We start from the raw sequence: 27267 nt of genomic DNA, 5'->3' as shown, positions 1-27267 counted from the left end.
TTTATTTAAAGCAATACACTGAAACTGCTTAAACAAAGTAAAAAATCAGAGAAGTAAACCATTACAAAAATCAGGGTTCCTCCAAAAATGAACCCTTAATTCACTGTTTTTAGTTAACTTTTGAATCTAAATCACACGGCTTTGTTAAAGACCATCTGCAGGCTTTAATTAAAGCAAATTGCAATACACTAAACTGCTTAAACAAAGTAAAATATCAGAGAAGTAAAACCATTACAAAAGTATCAGGGTTCCTCCAAAAATGAACCCCGAATTCAGCCCTACTTTACTGTTTTTAGTTAACTTTAGAATCTAAACCCCCTGGCTTCGCTACACCATCTGCAGAAAAACAAGGCTTTTTAGGCCTTCCTCTCTCTTCTTGGGAGCCCCATTCTAGCTTTGGCGTATCTGAATTCCAGTCAAGGTCTTCCAACATTGGAAATGTTGCTGGTAACTTGCAAAGCAAATTATTGTAAACTCGAGTAAAAGCACAGCACACATTAATCAAACAAGTTGCAAATACCCATTTTTAAAGGAGGCCCTTCCAGTTTGTAGTGTTATTTTCAATCTTGACCAGCATCCTTTGACTCAGCCTCACAGTCTTGTGCAAGGCAGCACCAAAAACCAAGAAACAGTAACGCAGTCAAGCCATCAGAATTTGAGGGCAGGATACTCTAGGCGCATTCCTCCACGGTCCGACGAAGGTAGCATGTAATTTTGAAGCTGTGATAGTGCCTGTGTTGAGCAAGCCTCATCCTGAAAGACAGTGTGACACAAATACCCATCAGCAAACAACCTTGCAAAGCCTTGAACCAAAAGCAAACTCAACCATGCCAACCATGCCAGTGCCATTCTATAGAGCCATGATCAATTCCAATTCATTCAAAACATGAAAGGCAAATAATATCCTCTGTCAGCTATGGTTTTCCCCTCTTCATACCTGGAAGTCAACAAATGCAACAGGAAGTCCAGCTTTTGTTTGCATCTTCAGCTTAATAAATCCCGGAAAGCTGTAAGAGAGAGAAGCCAAATCATGGGTCACTCGCGCAAATCCAAAAAGTTTACATAACTGCATTAATAGCTTAGCAAACATTACTCACCTTGAAAGCACGTGATACAATTCAGTTTCTGTGCAAGTCAGACCAAGGTTGGCCACAAAGAGCGTCGAGCACGGCGGATTACCTCCTGCAGCTGACAGAGGTGGCAAGATGGAGGAACCCTGGAATCCCCAACAAACCTAAACTACAATTAGCTATCCCTTTGTGTGCCTAGGCACCACAATATAAATGTATAAACCAGGCCAAAAGCATGAATGATCTTCAGGAAAACTCCACAGGCAGGGAGTTGGACATCCCCCATCATCAAAGACATCCCCCCCCCCCCCCCCCCCCGAAGAGTGGACATCATTCTGTATCCAGCATCAGGTTAGCACACACTGCAAAGCCTCCGAAGAGAAACTGGCCACATATGTTGCCAACATGTAACATAAACAAAGTAAAAGAATACAATGATGCCAACAGCCCCATAAGAGTACCATCATCATGCTGGAGATGCTGTCGTGAACACCATATGGAGGCCCACTGCCGATTCATGGAGGCACACCCAAGCAAGTTAATCAGACCCAAAAAAAACACACAAGGCTGATACTACAGCTTGCAAGTGCACCGTAATTTACTACTCTTTTTTCTAAGAGACGTGTGTAAGTGTATAAACAGTAATAAAAGCACTATTAAAACATCAATACAAAGACTTCCAGTTAGTGAGACAAAAAATTATGTTCAGTGCCAAAAAGAAAGTGTGTGTTAACCTCTGTGCAGGTGGGTAACCACTCAAGTCGCTGTAAACGGAGTGCCCATATCCAGGCAAGTGCACAGTGCCGCCAACCCCTGTGAGTGTGCAATGTGGCAACATGTGGCGGATGAGCTATATGAAGTGTGCCAATCCACTTTTTTATTTCTTTTAGAAGTGCCAACCTAATAAAATCAAAATGGGTGCACGCAACAGAGCTAAAGACTAGTTTCAAAAAGTAACTGTATAACTATTGACCACTGCCACAAGCGGAGAGCACACCCTTAGAATCAAAATCTGACTAACGAATCATGTTGCTAGCTTTAACAAATTTAGAAACAAGAGAAGAATCTCTATAAGAGACCTACCTTTGTTGTAGAGAGAGAGAGAGAGAGAGAGAGAGAGAAGGGCAGAGAAAACAAAGAGAAAGCAGGAGGGAGAGGAGGGGAAAGAGAGAAGGGGGGGAAGATGATAAATGTGCTTTGCTAAAAAATTTATTAGATCCCTGATCCCCAAAAAAGAAAAAAAAAAAACTTTCACAAAGACGGGCCTAAAAGATTATGTGGTATAGCATACCGTGATCACTTAGCGCAAGTGAACTTCCTTTCGGTCCTCTAGATTTCTTCTCCATGGAAAAGAAAGCTCCATCATCTAGTAGAATGGAAAGATGTCAAGCTGTAATGTAAACCCATTTACTGAAAAACAAAAAAAGGGCACAACTTCGATTTTCACATGTGATGACAAGAAGTAATACCTCCTCGATTGCGCTTTGACCTTGAGTTTGCCCTAGCAAGCTCTATGTGTAGGGTGGCTGATGACTCTGGATCAAACTTCGTTTCCTTACCACCACCACAAACAAGAAGAAAGTTAAATGACCATATTTAAATTTGTTGTTTGCTTCAGATGCCAGAAGTTCCTTCTTGACACATACATTTAAAGCGTCCTTTGCTGCTATTGCTGACTCTTGGTCTACGAAAACTGCGAACGCAACAACCTGCAATGTCGTGTCATATGATATATCAGATGTTGAATGGAACCTGGGCACCCAGTACGACCGTTTAAACTAGCTAATGAAAACATTAAGGCACAAAAACATGCGCATGCCCATGAAAGAGAAGATGTGTGGCTAACAAATGCTGATTGTTGAATCAACACTCACAAATTCATCTATCAGCCCAGCATTATCTACAAGGTTATGCCTGCAAAATCTCTAAGACAATTCCCGAAAGCTCTTACAAGTTCTCCCTGTGTGTAAAGAGATAAGTGTCCTGAGCATCAATCTCTCACCCCTTCAATTGCAGCAGCTGCCCACCCTGTGAATAGGTAGCAACAGACACTTAACCAGCCTGACATAGGGTATAATTGTCAAAGACACAAAAGGCTAGAAACCCGTTTGCATTCTCACTTCCAATTTTCCCCTTAGCCTTCTATTTAGCCCTTCTTATGTCTCTTTCCTTCTCAATTTTAATAAACTAACAGGGAGGAGGCAGGCTGCAAGAACGGGAAAAGGAGGAGAGGGAGGGGCATGGAAGGTGCTCATTTTCCTCCTTGAGTTGAAAGCTGTATAGGCCAACTTCTAAGTTCAGATATGATAAGCTACAAATAAGGAAATGCAAGCTCATGTACAGTGGACATGATAACCTCAACATGGAAAACCCATTGTGGAAATGTCACACACCACCTGGAAAACCTTAAACATGTGAATAAAATTAATTTTTTATTTTAAAAAATCTCTCAATTTACATGGAAAAAGAATGAAAAATCATGAAAGGCACACTTGAATGAGTGCACAGAGCGGAAGCAAACAAGCACTAGAGTGTGCTGAGAGAGAGTGCAAGAGAGAGAGATATGAAGCAACTATGCTGAATATACTGAAGTGATACACTCCCAAGCAAGAGACATGAACAGTCTCATAAGTGAGGGAGCAAAAGGAAGACTAGACTATATGAAAAAAGGGAGGCCAGCCCACCTATTTATAGGTAAGAGGGGCTGGCCGACGGACATCTGAACCTGGCTGACGGGGAAAAAGGTACCCGACCTGGGGAAAATGCCAGAAAAATATACAAAAATAGGGTGGCCAGCCCACAGCCAAGGGCCATGAAAAGGGACCAAAAACGGGACTCCAATGATAAGCAGAATCTGAGGATGAATGTGCTAACACCCCCTCTCAGCACCAGATGCTGAACATACTCCGAGAAGCCGAAGATGAGAAGCCAATGAAGCCTGAGAAACCGGCTTGGTGAACAAATCTGTTGCATTCTCCGCTGAAGGACAATACTCCAAACGCAAATCTCCAGTAAGAACCCGTTCACGAACATAGTGATACTGTATCTCAATGTGTTTCGTACGAGCATGAAACACGGTTCTTGGCGATGGCGATGCAACTCTGATTGTCACACCAAAGAAGAGTAGATCCGGTAGGAGGACAGCCAAGCTCCCCCAATAATCTGTCAGAATACGCAGCGGAGATGATGACAAAATCTGGAAACACAAGAGCAAGCACAGTGCAGAAAATAGACAGCACAAGAGAAGGAGAGAGATAGGCATGTAACTCTGCTCTAAATACACAAGATCCCGGAAATACACGACACAAATGTGGCAAGGGGCTGTGGGGCCATTATATATGACCCCAACGCTGCAGTCGGCCTGCTCTAGGACAGCCGACAGGCGCATGAACTCCACGACCAGCACCTACACCCAATCGGCCAGGTGTGTACTGTCGGCCAGCATGGAAACAAGTCCACGACCTGCGCAAGGCAGTCGGCTACCTCCAATAGGAACACTGCTGCAATCGGCCAACAACTAAGACCTCCTGCCACCACAGGATTGCCACCCAAGCCACAAAAAAAATAGGAAAAATGGGGGGAGAATACGGGGAGTGAGGAAAAATGAGAACCCACCTAAAAGGGCGGGCACACCCACAACAGAGGCCCTAGTAAATAGATATAGACAGGAGATGATTTCTAACACCCCCTCTCAGCTCCTGGCTGTGGAACCATCCCCAGGGAGCTGGAGTGCCGCCGGAGCAACACCTGACATAGCAACTTCGTGAAGAGGTCCACCGCATTGTCCTCCATCGAACAAAACCCTAGCAAGATGTCATCAGCAACGATCTTTTCACGAACAAAGTGCCTCTGGATGACCAAGGATTCCACCAGTGGAAACCCAATCTTGCCAAGTAACCTCTGCAACCTCACCACCTCACAAGCAACACCACAAGCAGCTGTAGGCATATGCTCACTTATGGTAGTGCTACGTGTGAACAGGGCTTAACCAAGGGCACTTTTTTCCCATGTGGTTTTTCCCCTTGGATATCAAGTGTGAAAGGACACTCTACATATAATATTTTGTACTTCTATATTATATGGATGTGGCACACATGCAGGGGTTGACTTGCATTTTGTGGCTACCACACTTTTGGCTCTCTCTCTCTCTCTCCCTCTCATTTTCTGTGTGTGAGCTTCTCTATCCTGCACCTAATCCTAATGTGCAGGTTTGTGTGTGTGAATGTGAGTCCAACACCAACAATTGGTATCAGAGCTTCAGTCCAGGGCCTGCAGCTGACTGTGGAATTCCTCCGGCGAATTTCCGTCGAAAACTGACGTTCCGGCCGTTTCCTGGTTTTCGCCGCCCAGCCAGCCGCCGCCACTCAGCCCGGCCGGCTCCATTAGTGGCCAGCTCTCCGCCGCCGCTGCTTCGCCCAGACCTACCGGCAGCGCGAGTGCGCAGCCAGCCACCTCCGCCCAGCTCTCTCGGCCGCGAGTGCGCAGCCACCCACCACCGCCCAGCTCCTCCGGCGGCGCGAGTGCATAGACAACCGCCTCCGCCCGCTACTGCCACCTCCGCCTAGCCCGTCGGCTCTGTGCGCCGCCGCCTCCACGTCCGTCGACTCTGTGTGCTCCGGCGGCTCCACCTCCCCGTCGACTCTGCATCTCCGGCGGCTCCCTGCCACGACATCTTCACTTGCGCCTCTGCACGCCTGGCTGCTGGTACTGAAACGGCCTATGCCACTCTTCTCCACGTGTGCTCCCCGATTGACGCCTGCAACACAAGCGTATGCCATCCGTACTGCACTCGCCTGCTAGTACTTTTCATCTGAGTAAAAAAATGCATTAAAAGATACAAATTTTGCAGACACTTCTGTGCAGGCCAGATTCAAAGAAAAATTGCAGGTGGTACAAGGTTCAGGCAATTTGGGGGATTTCTCAATTTGAGGCCAAATTGAAAAATTGGACATGTTGCTTTGCTTGCAATTTTCATAGGCTCGAGATCAAGTCATTGAGGTGTTTCTACAGCAGTGTACAGATCAGCTACTCTCCGATCCTCCGAGATCTTGCGTTTGGCTTATCTACAGTCCAAAGTCATTCTCTCTAAAGTAATAAAGCAAATACTATCTCGTTATCGGGATAGGGGGCCCTTCAGTGGGTAATTCGGGACCCAATCTGGTGTACAGTTCTCATCTATCTCTCTCTCATCTCTTTAAAGTTTGAAGTAAATGAAATGGATTGCTAAACTCACGAAACTCAGGATACAGAAGACGGTGTGAGCATATTGTGTGACAAGATCAACCAATACAAAGACTTCCGCTGCATATCACAGTTTCTATGGTCCATTTAAAGTTATAAAGAAGATTTCAGTTGTCAGTTATAAGTTGGATCTTTCACCAGCTTGGGGAAAAATTCATCCGACATTTCACATCTCTTGGCTCAAGGAATACATACAAGGAGATTCATCTATTCCGGAGTTATCTTCTTATGTTCCTGAGATTGAAGATGATCACATTATTCTTGTTCCTGAGAAGATTCTTGACGTTCGTCAGAAAGAAACAAGACGGAAGATTACTACAGAATTTCTTGTTAAGTGGATGGACTTGGATGAGTCAGATTCTACTTGGCAGACAGATGAAGAAATGCAACAATATCCTCAACTCCTCCAAGAATTCTTTGGAGGACGACCGACTCTCATTTAATCACATGGGTTTTATTTTAAATGGGAGGGAATGTCACGATTGTGACTTAGTTCATTATACACAGTCTCCTCATGGTTACAGATACTGAAGTGAAGTTAATATTTATAAATGCCCAATAATGCAAATAATGATAAATAAATACTAATAAATATGGGAAAAATACCAGATAAATCCCAGTAAATTCCCTAAGGCTTTGGGGATGTTCTAAATGATGCATAGGCATATGTATGCATATTATGCAAGATGCAGAGTGCTTTCTGATGCAAACCCTAAGGCTTCTACTGACTCTACATGCATGAATGATTCTCTCCAAGCGGGTTAAGGGACTTGACTGACTGACTGACCCACTAAGGCTGAGGAATGACCTACGTAGCTCGTGCCTGACTTATCCTGGACTGAGGATGTACAATGGGGTCACGGCGTACGACAAATATCATCCTATTGGGTTCTAAAACTGTATAACTGATGCACTTCTGATGATGAGCCATCTTGTCACCATGCACTAAGTGCAGAGTGCATGTGACATTCCCTCCTGATTAGCTTGGCAGCAGGTTTATGGCTTCCAAGTAGTCCGCCAATAACTGGGGGTACTCCTGGAAGAACTCCTCGTCGAGCCATACGGCTTCGTGGGTGCCTCGATCTCGGAATTTCGTATAGAACTGACGAATCCGTCGACCGGAACCATGCTTCCATCGATGAAGAATGATCTGCTCAGGCTCAATCACTTCTGCCTCGTCTACCACGTCTGGCTGCTGTTCATCTGAAACATCAAACACTTCTGGACCAACATATGGTTTTAGCCAAGAAACATGGAAAACATCATGCATTGTCCAACTGGTAGGCAACTTTAACTTCATTGAGACATCACTTATCTTCTTAACTATTGGAAAAGGGCCAGAACTACGGAATGAAAGCTTGGGACAACGTTTGCCCACTTGTTTCAATCTCTGCTTCATGATACGCAAATAGACCCAATCCCCTTCCTTGAAGTGGACATCTCGTCTAGATTTATTTGCCTGTCTGCTATATGCTTCCTGAGCTTTGGTCAAGCGGTCCTTGACTGACTCAATGATCTCGGAAAATGCTTCCGTGGTTTTATTAGCCTCTAAAGATGGAGACACCATTCTCGTCAAAAGAGAAGAAAAAGGCGACCAAAGGCTGCTTCATATGGAGTCCGTCCGACACTGGATGAATGAGTGTCGTTCAAGATAGCTTGGACCGACGGAAGATAGTGCTCCCATTTGGACTGCTAGTCATGACAATATGACTTGAGGACATCAAAGGCCAACTGATTATAAATTTCTGTCTGGCCATCTGTCTGGGGATGGAATGCACTAGACAACTGCAACTTAGTTCCAAAGTTTTCAAATAATGCCCTCCAGAAAACTATCTGATGTTATGGTGCTAGGCAAACCACAAATTGGATACCAATGCTTGAGAAACAGACGTGCTACGTCCTCGGCTGTGGCCGTATGCTTGCATGGGATGAGCATGCAGAACTTACTAAAGCGATCCACAATGGTAAAACACTGGGTGTTACGGGATCCAGTGGATGCTGGTAGAGGCCCTACAAAGTCCATAGATATGTCGATAAAAGGTCCGTCGGGGATAGGCAAAGGTTGAAGTAAACCTGCCTTCTTTGAATGGGGAACCTTGACTTTTTGACAAATCTTACAGGCTTGTACATGTGCATAGACATCACGCCTCATCTTTGGCCAATAAAAGGACCGTTCTAATTTCTCGAGGGTACTGTTGATACCCCTATGTCCTCCAACTAAGGAGTCATGGGCATCGTGGAGAAGAGCGGAACGCTTTTCCCGAGTAACACAGAGACGGTTCTTGTAGAACAACCAACCGTTCTGTACTGAATAGTGGCCAGGCTCAGAAGTGAGGGCCAAACTATACTGAGTACCAAACTCAGGGGAGTCGACATATTGGTCTTTCATACTATCCAAGTCCTTCCCCGTGATTTCGAGAATGGTAGCTTCTTGGACTGCTTGGATGCTGGACTTTCGACTGAGAGCATCTGCTACTGGGTTATGCTTACCAAGGATGTATTCAATCATACCTCCAAACTGTTGGAAGATTTGACTCCACCTGGCCTGTCGATCACTCCACTCGGCACTTGGCATAGTCTGAAGCCACTTAAGTGCTTGGTGGTCTGTTTTCACTGTGAAAGCCTGTCCATAAAGAAAAGGCTTCCAATGTTTGAGCGTTGTGATCACACCCAAAAGCTCTTTGTCATATACCGAATAATTCTTTTCGGCGACATCCAACTTTCTGCTGTAATATGCCACGGGTCTATTGTCCTGCTGGAGGACTGCACCTATGGCTACATTGCTGGCATCGGTGATGACCTCGAAAGGTTCGTCCCATGATGCTAACTTTAATACAGGTGCTTCTGAGGCAGCTTTCTGGAGTGCACGGAATGCATCAAGTGCCTTACCTGTAACTGAGACTTTCTGCTTACGAGTCTTCACCCCCTTGAGCAAGTCGGTAAGAGGTGCTGCAAGGTTGGAAAACTGATGGACATGTGTGCTATAGGCCTGACAAAGACCTACAAATGAACGGATTTCTTGGGCGGTCTTAGAAATGTCCCAATCTAAGATCTCCTGAACCTTTGATGGGTCCAGTCTAATCCCATCGGAACCAATGATGTAGCCCAAATACTGAACTTCCTTAACACCAAAGATAGACTTTTTGGCGTTTATGTAGAGCTGATTATCTCGCAAAAGTTGCAAGACTTTCTCCACATCTTTCTCATGCTGCTCTGCAGTGGCTGAGAAGACTAGTATGTCATCAAGGAATATGAAAACACACTTCCCAATGTGGACTGCAAAAATCCTAGACATCATCTTATTGAACGTTGCAGGTGCATTTGTAAGCCCAAAAGGCATGACTACGAACTCGTAGTGACCACGCTCTGTCCTGAAAGCTGTTTTTGGAATGTCAGCTTCAAAAATGCGGACCTGATGGTAACCACTCTTGAGGTCAATCTTAGTGAAAAACTTAGCACCGTCTAAACGCTCCAAAATGTACTCTATCCTGGGCATAGGAAACTTATTCTTGATAGTGAGTTTGTTTAATGCCCTGTAGTCTACAAAAAGGCGTGCAGACTTGTCCTTCTTTTGGACAAATAGGATAGGTGCAGCAAATGGGGAGGAAGAAGGCCGAATGAATCCGGCTCGGAGAAGCTCAGATAACTGCTTTTCCAACTCGCCCTCTAAAGTCTTGGAAAGACGATAGGGAAACGTGCTAGGAGGATCTGATCCAGGGACCAAATCAATGTGATGGTCCTCAAGGCGAGAGGGTGGGAGACTGGGCGGGAGATCGTCCCTAAGCATAATGTCCTGGTGTCTGGATAGGAGGTCTGCTAACTGAGGGACTGAAGATGTAATGGATGCTACTAATGAGGGAGGGGTTGTTTGAGCACGAACATAAAGGAGTGCTCCTTCTGCTCCCTTGCGGATAGCTCGTCGGGCCTGGAGATGTGAAATCAATGGGATGCCAAGAATGCTTCTATCCCCCCGAATCATGACAGGCTCAGGAAAACCTTTACAAATAGTAAAAGTGTCCTGCCCCCAATTGGGAATAGGCTCATACTGACGGAACCACTGAATTCCTAAGATCATGTCACACCCTAACAGAGGGGAGACGATGAAATCTCGTTGAAATGAGGCCTTCTGAACTTCAAAGGCAAACTGCTGTGCCTTCTGGGAAATGTGGGTGCGAAGACCAGGTGTAAACCCGTCCACATCCAGATGATATGGGACTAAAGTACAGTTCAATTTATTAGCCAACTGGGGAGAGATGGCGTCTTCAGAACTACCCATATCGAAAAGGACTACAAACTGTCGGCCCTGGGCAGAGCCATAAGCTCGGATGAGGCTCTTCTGAGCAGCATCGCTCTCACCCTCCTGCTTAGCATCAAATACCACGGATGGTATAGGATGCATGGAAGGTAAAAGTTGAATTGCATTTGAGGTAGTAGGCGGGGCTGGAGGAGCTGGGGAGGCTGTGGCAACTGTGGCAGAAGGAGCTTTGGCAGCTTGTGCCGCTTGCCATTTGTGGCAATCCTTCTTACCATGCCCTATAATATGACAGAAAAAACATCTATTTTCTGACTTGTACTTCTTTTGCTCCTCTGGAGGAAGATAACCTCCAGTAATGCCTGCTTTAGCCTTTTCATCAGGGGTTTTCTTAGGTTCTTTATCCTTCTTACCCCCTGAACTGGAGCTATTACTGCTGTCCTTCTTAGCATCTTTAGAAGATGCGTTACCTTTCCCTGTCTGTGCAGCTGATTGCTGCTGCTGGGGTTTGGTACTGGACTGAGATGTCTGCTTGGGCTTGCCCCCGTTGAGCTTCATTTCTTCATTCTAAGCGAGAGTCAGAGCCGGGTCATATGTACTTGGTTCAAAGTTACGAACTGTGAACCGAATGTTGGAGTCCAATCCACGAATGAATTGCTCCATCTTGGCCTGCTCAGATAACCCTAACTGCTGTGCTAAAGTAATAACCTTACCGGAGAACTGAAGCACTGGGGAACCGTTCTGTCTGAGTCCATAGAACTCGTCTTTCAGACCGGTCATGTACTGGGGCGGGAGAAATCTGGTCTTCAGGTCATGGACAAAGATGTCCCAGTCAAAGGCTCTGACACCTGTGGCCTGGTCAGTATGAATACTAGACCAATGCTGCCACCAAGTGACTGCCTCACCAGTGAGATGGGGAGCCGCTAAGTGGACTTTGTCTTGTGGGTCTGTGATCCTAGCTAATGGAAAATGAGCATTAAATTGATGAACAAATTGATTAACTGAAGAATGATCACACTTACCATCATACTTGCTGAAATTCGGTTGACTGCGAATGATGGTGGTTGATGCTGCTGCGGGATGCTGGCTGGTGACACCTATGACTGGGGAGACTGAGGAGAGCTGCTGATACCTCAAGTGTATGGCCTCCTTTTCCCGTTGGTGTTCGAGTAACATACGTTCTCGATCAAGCTCACGTTGGTGTTCCCGAGCGGCGAGTTCAGCCTGACGCCGGTCTTCGTCGATCCTGCGTTGGGCTTCCTCATAGTCCCGTCTTTCTTCTTTTTCTCTTCGCCTTCGGGCCTCGTTCTCTCTCCTTTGTTGTTCCATCTGAAAGAAGAGGGAGATGTAGTCGGGTGCTGCTGGAGGTGTAGAAGGACGTGCTGTTGCTGCCTCCAAGAGTTGGAGACGCTCCATGAGTAGCTGGTTCTGAGCTCTAAGAAGAGCTATGGTGTCTGCTGTAGGCGGAAGAACAAGGTCTCCTTCGGGGGAGACGTCTTCCGGCTGATGAGTACTCTCTCCTGTAGACATGATGCTGAAGTCGGTGGTCGTGCCGGAACACAATCTAACCATCCGAGGATGCCCCCACGCTAGGGTACGATGTGTGTGGACTATCTAAATCTGATACCAATGTGATATGCAGCGGAAGTCTTTGTATTGGTTGATCCTGTCACACAATATGCTCACACCGTCTTCTGTATCCTGAGTTTCGTGAGTTTAGCAATCCATTTCATTTACTTCAAACTTTAAAGAGATGAGAGAGAGATAGATGAGAACTGTACACCAGATTGGGTCCCGAATTACCCACTGAAGGGCCCCCTATCCCGATAACGAGATAGTATTTGCTTTATTACTTTAGAGAGAATGACTTTGGACTGTAGATAAGCCAAACGCAAGATCTCGGAGGATCGGAGAGCGGCTGATCTGTACACTGCTGTAGAAACACCTCAATGACTTGATCTCGAGCCTATGCACTCCTCCCAAGGGCATGAGGAAGGGCTGCACACCTGAGGCTCAAAGAAGAAGAAGGTGGACACACTGTTAGAATGCTGAAAACACATATGAATGCTGTGTTACCTTCACCAGATGACTGCTGAATGTGTTGATGATGCATAGAAGGCTGGACACTGATGCAAACAACAGTTTCAGGGCTGGAAACTGCTGTAGACTGTTGCTTCAGGGCTGGAATCTGCTGTGGACAGAAACGCTGAGGTGTGGAGGATGCTGTGGACTGAAACGCATGTGAATCAGGGCCTGCAGGAGCTGCTGCTGTACGGCTGGGACAGAAACGCAGCACTGCTGCTGTACGGCTGTGCAAAAACGCAGGTCTATGCAGGCTGATTTCTGGCGTTGAACTGAGGGTGAAGGGTATGCTGAATCTGGGCCTGAACTGAGTGCTGAATTCAGGGCTGAATGCAAGCACCTAGGGCTGAATGAAGCTAGGGTTTCTCAAGGGCTGGAGAAGCAAGCTTATGCTCTAGGGTTGGATTAGTCTTGGGCTGAAAGCAAGAAAGAGGAGAGCTCTTAGCACAATGAAGACTGAATGAGGAAAAGAGGCTCTAGGCAAGCCTATTTATACTAACTGGGGGTTGGTCATTTAATAAAGTTAATATTTATAAATGCCCAATAATGCAAATAATGATAAATAAATACTAATAAATATGGGAAAAATACCAAATAAATCCCAGTAAATTCCCTAAGGCTTTGGGGATGTTCTAAATGATGCATAGGCATATGTATGCATATTATGCAAGATGCAGAGTGCTTTCTGATGCAAACCCTAAGGCTTCTACTGACTCTACATGCATGAATGATTCTCTCCAAGCGGGTGAAGGGACTTGACTGACTAACTGACCCACTAAGGCTGAGGAATGACCTACGTAGCTCGTGCCTGACTTATCCTGGACTGAGGATGTACAATGGGGTCACGGCGTACGACAAATATCATCCTATTGGGTTCTAAAACTGTATAACTGATGCACTTCTGATGATGAGCCATCTTGTCACCATGCACTGAGTGCAGAGTGCATGTGACAGAAACGCGGTCGCAACTTCGGAAAGACTGACTTTATTGTCTTATATCGATGCGGTGCAACATAAAGCAAAACCAAGTCACCTTCTTGAAACTCAGTATGCCTTCTGTGCTTATTCGCATACTTTTGATATTTCTGCTGAACATGAACCAGTCTGTCTCGAACTTGCACAAGAATATCTTGCATTTCTTGAATCAACTGATCTGCTAATGCCACCTTGTGTTGAAGAACAAAGTTTGTAGGCACAAGCGGAGTGTGACCATATGCTGCTTAAAAAGGAGTCATTCGAGTGACTGAATGCGGAGAATTATTGCAAGCAAACTCCACAAGAGGCAAATATTCTTCCCAAGAAGCTAATCTTGTCTGAATATAATGTCTAAGCATTTCTTCCAAAATTTGATTTACTCTTTCTGTCTGTCTGAGGATGATAAGCAGAACTGAACAAGAGATTTGTACCAAGAGATTTGAATAAGGAAGTCCAAAAATGTCCAATAAACTTCGGATCTCTGTCAGAAACAATAGATCTTGGCAATCCATGAATTCTGAAAATATGCTGTACGAACAACGCTGCAAGATCTGGAGCAGAAACTGTCTTCTTGCAAGGAATAAAATGTGCCATTTTGGAAAACCGATCAACCACTACTAAAATTTGAGCATTGCCTTTCTGCGAACGCGGCAAAGTAGTGATGAAATCCATGCTTATGCTTTCCCATCTTTCCTGAGGAACTGGCAAAGGCTGAAGCAATCCTTGAGGAAGTTGTCGTGAAGCTTTCATAATTTGACAAGAGTGACAAGCTTTAACAAACTTAATAACATCCTGTTGCATCTGAGGCCAAAAGTATGTTGCTGATAACAGACGATATGTCTTGTTAATTCCAGGATGAGCTGCAAAGGGTACTTCATGATGCTCTTGAATAAGGAGTTTCCGCAAAGATGCATTGTGAGGAACACAAATGCGATCTAAGTAATAAAGTAAATCATCTGCAATTGTATATGCGGCAAACATATTCATTTCTGCAACAGTAGGATGAAGAGATTTGAGAGCTCGAAAGACATCTCCAAAGTCTCTATCTGTCAAATACTCATGCTTAAAACATGCAAGAATTTCCATCTGCACATTTGAGATAGCAAAGTTCGTAGCTCGAGGCATGCGGCTCAAAGCATCTGCTACCACATTCTGTAATCCAGGAACATAGAGTATCGCCATGTGAAAATTCGCCAAAAATTCAACCCATCGTCCTTGACGAGGATTCATCACTGGCTGAGTAAAGATGTAAGTCAAAGACCGATGATCTGTCTTGACCACTGAATCTGCACCAAGAAGATAATGCTTCCACGTTCTATAAGCATGAACAATGGCCAAAAATTCCTTGTCATAAACGGGATATCGCATTTGAATAGCCGAAATTTATGACTATCAAAAGCAATAACACGATCATTCTGCATAAGAACGCCTCCAGATGCTCTATCCGAAGCATCTGTCATGACGTCAAACGGCTAAGTTGGATCCGCAATAGCCAAAACAGGCGTAGTTGTCAACGCATGCTTAAGATCATTAAAGGACTTTTCAGCTTCAAGTGACCATTGCAATTTATCTAACTTTGTAAGGGCCGTCAAAGGAGCAGCAATATCTGAGAACTTGTGAGCCTTGGTGTGGTAAAAATTTGCTAATCCCAAGAAAGATCGCACATCTGAAATGGTAAGTGGCAAAGGCCAATCAACAATGACCTTTATCTTCTTAGGATCAACTACAATACCATGTCCAGAGATGATGTGTCCAAGATATTCCACATGATCTTTGAAAAACTGACTCTTCTTCTTGTTGATGTACAAGACATTCGTACGGAGTACGTCGAAGACAATCTGCAAATGCTGCTTGTGATCTGCTAAAGTCTTACTGAAGACCAAAATGTCATCCAGATAAACGATGACAAACTTATCCAAGTAAGGACCAAAAATGTCATTCATCAAAGTCATGAAAGTAGCTGGGGCATTGGTTAACCCAAAAGGAATGACCAAAAATTCATAATGTCCATACTTTGTTCTGAAAGCTGTCTTATACTCGTCTCCAATTCGAATCCTGATTTGATGATAGCCTGACTTCAGATCAATCTTCGAAAATACCTTCGCACCAAGCAACTGATCAAAGAGCTCATCGATGCGAGGCAATGGAAACTTATTCTTGATTGTCTGCTTATTAAGGGCACGATAATCAATGCAAAGTCGCATAGATCCATCCTTCTTCTTGACCAATAAAACTGGAGCACCAAAAGGACTTTTGCTTGGACGTATATGACCTTTATCCAACAACTCTGCCAATTGTCTCTGAATTTCTTGAGATTCTGAATAAGAAACTCGATAAGGAGCTCGAACTGGCGGTGGTTGTCCAGGAATTAGATCAATCATATGATCGACAGAACGTCGAGGAGGCAATGTCGTTGGCAGCTCGTCAGGAAATAAATCCTTATAAGGTTGAAAGAAGGGCTGCTGTAAATAAGAAATATCTGATGGCGAGGATTCCGATTGGTCAACTGTATTGTATTCTGCTTCTCGCAACATAACTAAGGCAGAAGTGCTGTCGCGTTTACGCACTAAGCGTTTGACTTGCATAGCAGAAACCACAGTAATCGGCTTAGAATTAAACAGACCTCGTAATTCCATTTCTCGATGATTATGATAAAGTCGAATGGAATGATCTCGAAAGCTGATCAAAGGATCATACTCATATAACCAAGACTGTCCAAGAATCATGTCATAGTGTGACAAAGGCATAATAGAGAAATTCAGCTGATCTTGATAGTCCTGAATCTGAAAATGCAACTGCTGAATCCGTTTACTGCAATGCAAGAAAGAACCATCTGCAAGTTCCACTTGGAAAACTTCCGCACTCTGCTGAGTAGGTAATCGTAACTTGCTGAAGAGAGTAGTTCCCACAAAATTAGTTGAGCATCCACTATCAACAAGAACATTGATAGGATGCTGGCCAATAAATCCCAATAAGCTCAAAACTTGATTGGAAAGGTTAACAGGCACTGAAGTATGGTTGTGGGCATTTAGCATCAAAGCACTGACAACTTTAGAAACTCGCACTGCATGAACCACCTGCTTGCCTTTTTCTGGCGCAGAAGGATGATGATGTCCATGTTCACCTTCTGGGAAACATTCCATGTTGGAATTCTGGCGAGAATTACGCTTTGGGCACTCATACCACCTGTGTGGTCCATTGCAAATTGTGCAAAGACCTGGAGGGTTGGCTTGAGAGGTTGAAGGTGCCGATGTAGAGGCTTGCTGACCTACTGAGATATCGCGGCGAAAATTGCGGCGATTGTTGGGTCGGCGACCTTGCCAGTTGCGTCCTCGATTCCGATTGTTGTTGTTGGAAGAGGATCCTGTTTGTGAGGCTGCTGCCTGACCTGAAAATCTAGGCCGAAAGGGCTGTTGCCGAGTAGATTGCTGACCAGAGGATTAGGAATATTGAGACTCAGGTTGAGATAAATTTCCTCTGCGATTGGGAGAAACGAGCATTGTTTGAGGACCGATTGCCAAAGAAGGATGTCCTGGGTTGTCGTCGTAGATCTCCAAGGCGCTCTACATAGGCAATGGCAGCATCTATGGTGAGAGGGTTAAACTCCTGCACATCTTCCTGTAAGTTGGGTTCAAGCCCATCGATGAAGCTGTGTAGCTTGTCAGCGGGGCTGAGGCTCTCAATTTCCAGAGTTAAACGTTGGAACTCTGTGATATATGCGGCTGAGGATCCTGTTTGCCTCAGGCAGCGGAGAGCAGACCGGGCATGGTAGTCCGCACTGGCAGGTTCAAAGGCCTTGCGGAGGGCGCGCCGGAATTTATCCCAAGTAGGAGTGTGCTTACCATCTGCAACACGTCGTTGCCACCATAGAAGTGCTGTATCCTTGAGTAGTGAACTGGCTAAAGCAACCTTCTTGCTTTCGACCAAATCGGTATTGGTCAAATATACCTCCATTTTGAATATCCATTGGTCAAGCACGCGCTTGTCGCGGCGACCATTATAAGGGGCAGGCAGTTTGACATCGAGTTTCTTTTTTTGTGCATCATTAAATATTTTATAAAGAAGTTGAAGTTCTGCATTGTCTACCTCGGCAGTTGGATCTGGTTCATCTTCATTTTCTGCTACCGAAGTCTCTGAAGAAGATGGTTGTGGATCATTGGCTGGTGTGCGCGCTGGATGGGGCCGCTGCAACTGGTCAAGTCGTCTACTGATGGTAGAGAGACTTGTCGAAAAAGTCTGCTGAAGTGTCTCCATCTGCTCACGTAATGATGTAATGGCCTGCATTTGCTCGTCTTGTTGCTGGCCCTCTTCCTCTGAGATAGATGGCATGTTGGATCTGCTAGAGTGAGTAGCGCAGAGAAGCTGGTGAAATATGTGGTACTGCTGGAGGAGAGAGTGACAGTGAATCATCTCCCAATTCTGCTAAGAAATTGGAGCCTAACTCCGAAGGCTCGAAGTCTTCCACCTCATCGAGAGGAGGTGTCTCTGCAGGGGTTAAGGGAGTGTAATCTGGCACAATGAGCTCGCTGTATACTCGAACCAAGGGCTGAAGCGAGATGATCCGGTTTACTGCATCCACACGGCACTCGTCCAGGAAATATGCAAGATGTGGGTACCGTCCCAAAATAAACTCGTAATGAGCAAGATGGTGTGCTGGACACGTCAAGTAAATATGCCAGATCACCCACGCCTGGAACTGAGTGGCGTGGCGGTGACTGACGTATAATAAAAAGTCCAGGGGACTTGGTACATGAGCTGGAGCCGGAACAGGTTCTGCAACAGGTTCGGGTAATGGGGCGGGCTCCGGTGTGGGTGTCTCGGGTATAATAATTATTTCCAGGGCTGGGCGAGGATTTTCAGGCAATATGGCTTCCGGGACCTCGTCTATGTACGAGATGTAAGGCGCGGGCTGATTGCTGTTGGGTTCCATTGGACGCCTGGTTGAGAAGGGGAATGTGTGCCAGAGTGGAGAGAAGTCCCTGGCGTGGCAGCGTGGGAGAGGAGCGCACCTTCCCTGGAACAGCGTGCGAGAGAAGCGAATGGGCTGGCCGGCGGACGAATTCGTTGCGCTGGCCCCATATTCGCTCTTTTTTTTTTTTTTTGATGTATCAAAAGGGTACGTGGGTTAATAAAAAAAGGGCCGCCCAAGTTAATTAATGGGCTGGCCGGCTGGTCGTTTTATTAAACCCACGAAGGGCTGCGCTGGCTGAATCGGCTGGTCGTTTTATTAAACCCACGAAGGGCTGCGCTGGCTGAATCGTAGCGCTTATTGCACAAGCGGCCAATAGCGAAGAGGTGCCATCGCTTGGGGAAGGAGTGCCGCCAAGGTGAAGGGGTACCTGCCGGCTGATTTGACGACCATTCGTGTGAAGGGATGCGAACCCATGCACCAAAGGGCACAACCCGATGAAGAGGCACACGAAGGGCTACCAGCAGGCAATCTCTGCACACTCACCAGGTACGCCACACACACATCTGTGCATTTGTCTTCTATATGTGAATTGAGAAAGAAGGTTTAGGTTACCTCATACTCGTAGATGTAGGTTCCATCTTTCTTCTGCTTCCATACAACGCCGAGTAGGGGAGTAGAGCGGAGAGGGTGAGAGGCTCACAACCGTAGGCCCGGGAAAAAATTTTGCTCTGATACCACTGTGAGGATTATTGTTATTACTTAGTGTTTCATCCACTATCTGTGTATTTAAGACTGAAACTGAAAGTAGACTTGAACACAGATGTTTGATTGATTGATTGAAATTGTGATACAACAGGCTCCTTATATAGGAGTTCAAGAGACACGAATGAAAAGACACATCCCATGACCAATAGTCACGACTCTAGGCGAAGAGACACATCCTTTGGACGAATAGCTGCAACCATTGGGTGAAGAGTTGCAACCCTAGAGCGAAGGGGTGTGACCAGTCGTCGAAGGAGTGTGGCTCTTGATGAAGAGGCATGTCTCTAGAGCGAATAGTCGTGACCATCCAAGTGTAGGGGTCCTCTGTAATCATGTCACTTCAGTATCTGTAACCATGAGGAGACTGTGTATAATGAACTAAGTCACAATCGTGACATATGTAGTGAAGGATATGCATCCAAAGGTTATGGAGGAATGTCACGCTCCACCTTATGCTGATCATAGAGGTATCATGTCTACTACACGCATGATTGAGAGAGATTTCTTTTGGTCAAGCATGCGTAAAGACATTGAGGCATATGTACGTGCATGTCTTACTTGCCAGAAGGTAAAACTTGATAGACAAAAGCCTCCAGGTTTGCTTCAGCCATTGCCTATTCCGTCGCAGCTATGGAAAAGCATTACTATGGACTTCATTATGGATTTGCCTAGATCCCAGCACGGGAATGATGCTATTTGGACCATTGTGGACAGGTTTAGTAAGCAAGCTCACTTCTTGCCTGTCAAGAAAACCATTAAAGTTGATCATATGGTGAAGCTTTTTCTTGCTCACATATTCAAGCATCATGGTATGCCAAAATCCATCATTGGGGATAGAGATCCCACGACTACGAGCCTCTTTTGGAGGGCTTTATTTGATAACATGGGCACTAAGCTTGAGTTTTCATCAACTTATCACCCCCAAACGGATGGCCAAAGTGAAGCTGCAAATTCAACCGTGTTGGATTTGTTGAAGTGTTATGTGGCAGATCAAAAGACTGCGTGGGAGAAATATCTTCCACTTGTAGAGTTTGCTTACAACAACACAGTTCATGCCTCCACGGGAAAGGCCCCGTTTGAGATTATTTATGGCAGAGTGGTCTTGCCACCCATCCTTCGTACAAAGGATGAGATTTTTGCAGCTGATAAGTATGTGCGTGACTTGGATATAGCCTTGCTCAGGTGCAGACAGCCATTGCAAGGTCACAAGACAAGCATAAGAGGGCTGCTAACAAGCATAGAAGGGACATGCAAGTCAAGGAAGGTGATTGGGTATTGCTGAAATTTGAGAAAGCTAGGCTTTGGAAGAGGCCAATACGAGAGGGATCATATCCAAAGCTTCCTACTCGATATTATGTACCCTTCAAAGTGATTGACAAGATCAATGAAGTGTCTTTCAGGCTTGCTTTACCCAGCCATTGGAAGATTCACAATGCTTTTCATATGAGTCTTTTGTGGAAGTATGTGGGGCCAGATCCAGAGGAGCCTGTCACAAAAGATCCGCCAGAAGTTGATGAGCTTGAGGAGATCCTTCAACCAAGGCAGATTGTATTTCACAAGGAGAGAGTTACCACATGGGAAGCTTTCCAGGAGATACCTTGTGAAATTTAAAAATTATTTACCAATTGATGCAAAGTGGGTAGACGAGGATTATTTTGTTAACTACCCTCAGCTTTTGCAGACGTATCTTGAGGCTTTTCAGTTGCGGACAACTTTTTAGAAGCCCGGGGGGATGTCACCATTTGGTCTATCTCCATTTCTGGAGCCACTTCTATGGGACTGTCACTCCATAGAGTGGCCAGATTTGTGCCATGTTCACATGGAGCTAGGCCACTGTCCCATGTGAAAGGGCCAGTCTTTTGGTGTCACATGGACGGGAGCCAGATTAGTGCCACCCGTGTGACCAATGCTGTGCGTCACATGGACAGGAACCAGTTTCGTGCCACCCGTGTGTAACTTGCTTCGTGCTGTATGGACAGGAGCCTGTTGGTGCCACCCGTGTATGGCCAGGATGGCGTCTTACCTATGGGACTGTCACTCCATAGGAAGACCACGACATATTTTTATATTTCTGTCGTGCCAGTTTTGTGCCCGACAGAAACTTCTGTCAAAATACGCAGCGGAAATGGTAACCAAACTTGGGTCCACAAGAGCAAGTAGAGTGCAGAAAATAGACAGCACAAGAAACACTAAGAGATAGGCGTGTAAACTCTTCTCTATACACAAGATCCCGTACAAAACTGAATGAGAAAATGGTGAGGAACATGGGGCCTATTTATATGCCCCATGGCTGCAATCGGCCAGCACTTGAGGGCTCTCCACGACTGCATAAAGCAAGTTGGCTAGCAGAAAATATCTCCACGACTGTACAAAACAGGTCGGCCAGCATCAAAACCTCCACGACTGCATCATAGGCAGTCGGCCAGCCACCAGGAGCACTTGAGGTGCAATCGGCCAGCACCAGGGGCTCCTATCAACATGTGGCATCCATCCGCACCATGGAAAAATGGGGAAAATTGGAAAAAAATACGGGGAGTGAGGAAAAATGATAAAACACGTATACAGGGCGGGCACACCCACAACAAAAGCCCTGGTGTCTGATTAAGACAGGAGATGACTTCTAACACCCCCTCTCAGTTCCTGGCTGTGCAATCAACCCAAGGGAGCTGGAGTGCCGCCTGCGCGTAGCCTGAGGTAGAGACTTCGTGAAGAGGTCCGCCGCATTGTCCTCCGTCGAACAATAAAGGAGCAAGATGTCACCAGCCAAGATCTTCTCACGTACAAAGTGATACTGTATCTCTGTGTGCTTGGTCCGGGCATGGAAGACCGGGTTCCGAGCAATAGCTATACAACTCTAGTTATCGCACTGGATGACTGTGGGCTCCTTCTGTGGAAACCCAATCTCCCCTAGCAGCCTCCGCAACCACACAACCTCGCAAGCAGCACCACAAGCAGCCCGGTACTCTGCCTCTATCGAAGAGAGGGCAATAGTTGGCTGCCTCTTGCTGCTCCAAGAAACTGCTCCTAAGCCGAGGGTAAAGCTGTATCCTGAAGTAGATCTCCTCGTGTCTGGATCTCCTCCCCAAACTGAGTCACTCCAACCGTGGAGTCGGACTCCATCCAACAATCCCCCTCCCGTGTACAAGAGTCCATGATCCTTTGCATGCCGCAGAAACCACAAGAAATGCAATCCTGCCTCCCAAAGAGTCATCTGCAACCATGAGCTCAACTGCCTCATCAGGAAGCTCCCGTCCAAACTGGTGTCCATCAACCAGATCAATGAACCATTCTGCTTCTGAGTCAAAAAGGCATCACACTGCTCACAAGGATCAACACCTGTTACGGTGCAAAACCAAGTCCCGGAAACCTGATGAAGACCAGGCAAGGCCTTCTGAAACCTGTCAACCACCCCCTCTGAATCCGGAACCACAAAGCCTGGAGAAACCACCTCCTTCTGCAAGTAATCAACTACCACCTGCTTGGCTTTCCGAAAGGTCCCCGTGGAAAGAACATCCTCATCTACAGGAGTTTCTTTGTCCCGAATACTACGAGACATCAGAGCATAAGTTACCTGTCCAGTTTCCTCTGACTGACGAACACAAGAACCACCAACATCAGTACCGGAAGGTTCCTGCCAACTGCTGCCATCAACTGGCAAGCTATCCACCATCTGGTCCCGGAAAGCCTGCACTTGCAGCGTATCCACACTTAAGTGGCCATTACCAGACTGCCACTCATCACAAACCTGAGGACCTGGGAGAGAGAGTGCTAAAAGCTTGTAAACTCCATTCTCCACTCCGCCTTCCCAAACCACCTGGCCTATTGCTTTGTCCCGGAGAGCAACAAAATGCTCATCAAACTCCACCCGTACGCCAATCTTGCAAACCTGATGCACTGACAACAGATGAAAACCAAGTGATGGAACATACAACACCTGGGAGGAATGCTTCCCCCCTCTGCCATCGGGAACTATCTCCATCCTGCCCTCACTGTGAACTGGGATAGTGGATGTATCCCCAGTAAGAATGTGACCAGAAAGCCTGCAGAGATCCTGTAAACCGGAACGGGAAGGAGTCATGTGCCTGGAAGCACCACTGTCTAGAATCCACTCCCGAGTATGCGGAGAGTCCTCCAATCTCCTCCCTGCCTGAAGAAAATGAAACATTGGTGTCCATCACCTCCAAGTGCACAAAGGCCGGAGTTTTCATGATTGCTGCTGAGGAATCTTCACCCTTCTCGGTCTTCCGCTTGGGACACTGCCTCCAATAGTGGCCTTTCTCGCCACAATCATTACAGGTCCTCTCTGCCTTTAGTTTCTCGCGGTCAGTAACGGACTTCTTCTCAGAAGACTTCTCCGAGGAAGCCTTCCCTTTGCCCGTGTTACGGCCTTTCGACCGTTGGCCAGTTAAGGCCTCCGAACTTCCACCCTGAGGAGGGTTCGTGAATCGTTCCTCTTGGTCCAAGACCATGGGCACAAGCTCCTCCCACGTGATGGTGCTAAGCCTGCAACTCGTAATCAACGAGGAGTAGAAAGCAGAATACTGAGCAGGCAAGTGGGACAGCAAAGTGATGGCCATGTCTTCAGATGATATCTCCTTCCCAGCCTGGAGGACTTCCTGCTGAAGGGCCTGCAGCTTGTTAATGTGTTCCCGCATCGTCGAGGACTTTGCAGGATTCATAACCGGCATCTGCACTTCCAAGGAGATCCTCTTCATGGGTGATACCCTGTTATAAAGAGAAGCCAAGTGCTGCCATATGTCTCTGGCCAACGTCATGTGCGTTACATGATTGATCACTTGTGGTGTGCAGTTGAGGAAAATAAATGACCGGACCCTGGCATTGACATGATCCCACATCTGTGCCTGTGCCTCCCAGTCCTTCTTCATCGACAGTACCTCCCCTTCCTCTGCAAACCGGCCGTGGAACCCCGATGACGATGAAATCAGCAAGGTCATATGACTCCAGTACAGACTCCATCAAAACCTTCTAGATGCCGTAATTGTTCCCGTCCAACTGACGGTCCACAGGGAACGTGGGGAGAGTCGGGATCTTCACGTGCTTCTCAGCCATCTCTAACAAATCTGCCATCGCGGGGATTAAACTGAAAAAGGGTGGGTGGGTGGGGAAAAAAACTCTAAACCTGCAAGTGGCTGTCCAGCACCTTAGCCCGCCTTACTCTTGCAATTTCTCTTCCCGAACAGTCCAAAACAGTCCACCAATCAGCAACTTACCTATCCCCCTCTTGCTCAGAAAACTCCCAAGATCTATCAAGAGCCTAGGGCTCTGATACCATGTCAAAATACGCAGCGGAAACGATAACCAAACTTGGGTCCACAAGAGCAAGTAGAGTGCAAAAAATAGACAGCACAAGAAACACTGAGAGATAGGCGTGTAAACTCTTCTCTATACACAAGATCCCGTACAAAACTGAATGAGAAAATGGTGAGGAACATGGGGCCTATTTATATGCCCCATGGATGCAGTCGGCCAACGCTTGAGGGCTCTTCACGACTGCATAAAGCAAGTCGGCTAGTAGAAAAAATCTCCATGACTGTACAAAACAGGTCGGCCTGCATCAAAACCTCCACGACTGCATCATAGGCAGTCGGCCAGCCACCAGGAGCACATGAGGTGCAGTCAGCCAGCACCAGGGGCTCCTGTCAACATGTGGCATCCATCAGCACCATGGAAAAATGAAAAAAATTGGGAAAAAAATACGGGGAGTGAGGAAAAATGATAAAACACCTATACAGGGCGGGCACACCCACAACAGAAGCCCTGGTGTCTAATTAAGACAGAAGATGACTTCCAACAACTTCTTGTACAAGTTTCATGAAAGGGAGATTTCGTCCATTATATATGCACATGCATTTATGCCTGCATGCATAAATTTGTTTTTGCATGACTTTTTTGCGTATGTCTGCCTGTTATGCCGTGCCAGTACACTGGACAGGGACGCCCCCAGTGTACCGTGGAGTGCTGTTTGCTGACTCGGTGGTGTGGCGTGTGAACAGGTGGTAAGTATTATCATTTTTCCCTTTTCAAAATGTGTGGGTGCCCATAGTATCAAATGGGTATTAAGATTTTATAACCTTTGATAAAGGCTTTGCATGAAACATTTTTTTAGTACTTTCCCACGTGTGTGGCTGGTGGTTTTTTCTCTCCATCGCCTGCTGGCTGCTCTCTCTCTCCATCGCCTCTCTCCCCAAAAGGCTGAATTCAGTACCTGCCTTAAAGCCGTGTTGTACCTGCCTGAAGCTGCTGAACTGTACTTGCAACTGTACCTGTCTGTAGGGCTGCACCCGCCTGCTGTACTTATAGTTGTAACTGCCTGCAGGGCTGCACACGTCTACTGTACCTGCATCTGTACCTGCCTGCAAGGCTGCACCCGCTTGCTGTACTTACATCTGTACCTGCCTACAGAGCTATACCCGCCTACTGTACCTGCATCTATACCTACTTTTTATACTTGCAGTACTTGCTGTACCTGCATCTGTACCAGCAGTACTAATTATACCTATTGTACTTGCATGTGTACCTATTGTACCTGCACATGTACCAACAATACCGGCTGTACTTGCTGTACCGGCTGTTTGCACCCATTAGGAGTACAACAAAAAGAGAATGATCTTCTCTACTGAGATTTGAATTAAAACCTTTGCCAAGTATTTGTTTCTATATTTTATTTCAAATTCAGATAAAAATTAAAGTTAAATGTTGTTATTACAAGCTTTGTGTAGGCAAGCTTCACCTCCAGCTGCCTACACCTTAAGAGGCCATTGGGATAGTGATTTTTCCCATGATTGCCCTGACCGCGCCCTCATCTTTAGAGGAGCCAGTGAAGGTCATGTGGGTATAAGGAAAAACAGGGAGCAAAGCTGACTTGGGAGCACCTGGTATTTCTTTCACCGCGGTGCTTCAAATTGACAGGCGTTAGTACGGGCGTGCCTGTGAGGACGGGTGTTCACCCAGTGAAGGTGGAAGACTGCCTGTGATTTGGTCGACTACGACAGTTGATTCTTCATCGACAAAATCTTGTTGTATTTCATTATTCTCACTCCATGTCATGGAGAAATTTGGCCTATCAGGCCTATGACACTTGTACATATAAAAATACTCCAAGAAATACAAAATGTATGGAGGGGGGAGGGGGAGGGGGGGGGGGCAGTGCTGGTGTCATGTGTATATTTGGTATTTCCAGTATTAATGTTGTTGTTGTTGTTTCCATGGTTGACTTCAATTAAGTTAAGTGTTCTAAATGTGTGTATATTGTCTTCCGATCCGTAGGCCTCCTGTAGGGAGCGGTCACAGATACCATGAATGAGTGCACAAAGCGGAAGCAAACAAGCACTAGAGTGTGCTGAAAGAGAGTGCAAGCGAGAGAGAGAGAGAGAGAGAGAGAGAGAGAGAGAGAGATATATGAAGTAACTATGTTGAAAATACTGAAGTGATACAGTCCCAAGCAAGAGACATGAACGGTCTCATAAGTGAGGGAGTAAAAGGAAGACTAGACTATATGAAAAGAGGGAGGCCAGCCCACCTATTTATAGATAAGAGGGGACATCTGAACCTGGCCGATTGGACATGGGGCAGCTGGCCGACTCGACATCTGAACCTAGCCGACTAGACATGGGGCAGCTGGCCGACTGGGACAGAGGTACCCGACCTGGGAAAAATGCTAGAAAAATATACAAAAATGGGGTGGCCAGCCCACAACCAAGGGCCATGAAAAGGGACCAAAAAGGGAACTCCAATGATGAGCAGAATCTGATGAATGTGCTAACAACACTGAATGGCAAAGGGAGAGCTTGATGCAACTAAAAAACGGTGCAGACCTGCTAGTACAGCACCATCAAATATGCTGAAAATTCATGATGATACCATCATTTGTGATAACAAAAACTCATGTATGGGACGATCATATGTGAAATATAAAGATAATAGAGCTGGAGTATCAGACGTGGAATACAAAA

The 27267-nt window shown here is 46.1% G+C and overlaps 2 protein-coding genes and 1 pseudogene across 3 annotated transcripts in view; all 3 read right to left on the bottom strand.

Annotated features, from left to right (window-relative positions):
• The window catches only part of LOC147605704 (U1 small nuclear ribonucleoprotein A-like), a 27687-nt gene continuing 420 nt past the window's right edge, over positions 1–27267 (bottom strand). The window contains exons 2-10 of one of the 2 annotated variants that reach the window (XM_086793173.1): positions 2717–2779; positions 2540–2624; positions 2362–2427; positions 1805–1883; positions 1532–1577; positions 1098–1216; positions 938–1007; positions 671–753; positions 1–405 (exon numbers count right to left, since the gene is read on the bottom strand). In XM_086793173.1, the coding sequence (XP_086649299.1) occupies positions 357–405; positions 671–753; positions 938–1007; positions 1098–1216; positions 1532–1577; positions 1805–1883; positions 2362–2427; positions 2540–2624; positions 2717–2779 (660 nt within the window). In that variant the 3' untranslated portion in view covers positions 1–356. Of the gene's footprint in view, positions 406–670; positions 754–937; positions 1008–1097; positions 1217–1531; positions 1578–1804; positions 1884–2361; positions 2437–2539; positions 2625–2716; positions 2780–27267 lie in introns of both variants that reach the window. The other variant, XM_086793172.1, reaches the window with a different exon arrangement.
• On the bottom strand, positions 15093–17949 carry LOC147605706 (uncharacterized; annotated as a pseudogene).
• Positions 17907–18724, bottom strand: LOC147605705 (uncharacterized). The gene has a single exon (XM_086793174.1). The coding sequence runs from the start codon at positions 18548–18550 to the stop codon at positions 17960–17962; it is 591 nt and encodes a 196-aa protein (XP_086649300.1). The 5' UTR covers positions 18551–18724; the 3' UTR covers positions 17907–17959.

The sequence above is a fragment of the Cibotium barometz genome, chromosome 59 (genome assembly GCF_041138505.1).
Source record: "Cibotium barometz isolate CiBa-2024 chromosome 59, ASM4113850v1, whole genome shotgun sequence".
Classification (NCBI taxonomy): domain Eukaryota; kingdom Viridiplantae; phylum Streptophyta; class Polypodiopsida; order Cyatheales; family Cibotiaceae; genus Cibotium; species Cibotium barometz.
This window is presented reverse-complemented; position numbering and strand designations above follow the sequence as displayed.

Bases quoted from the DNA above. Each gene is read 5' to 3' on its own strand.
- LOC147605705 (XM_086793174.1), bottom strand. From the start codon at position 18,550: ATGGAACCCAACAGCAATCAGCCCGCGCCTTACATCTCGTACATAGAC.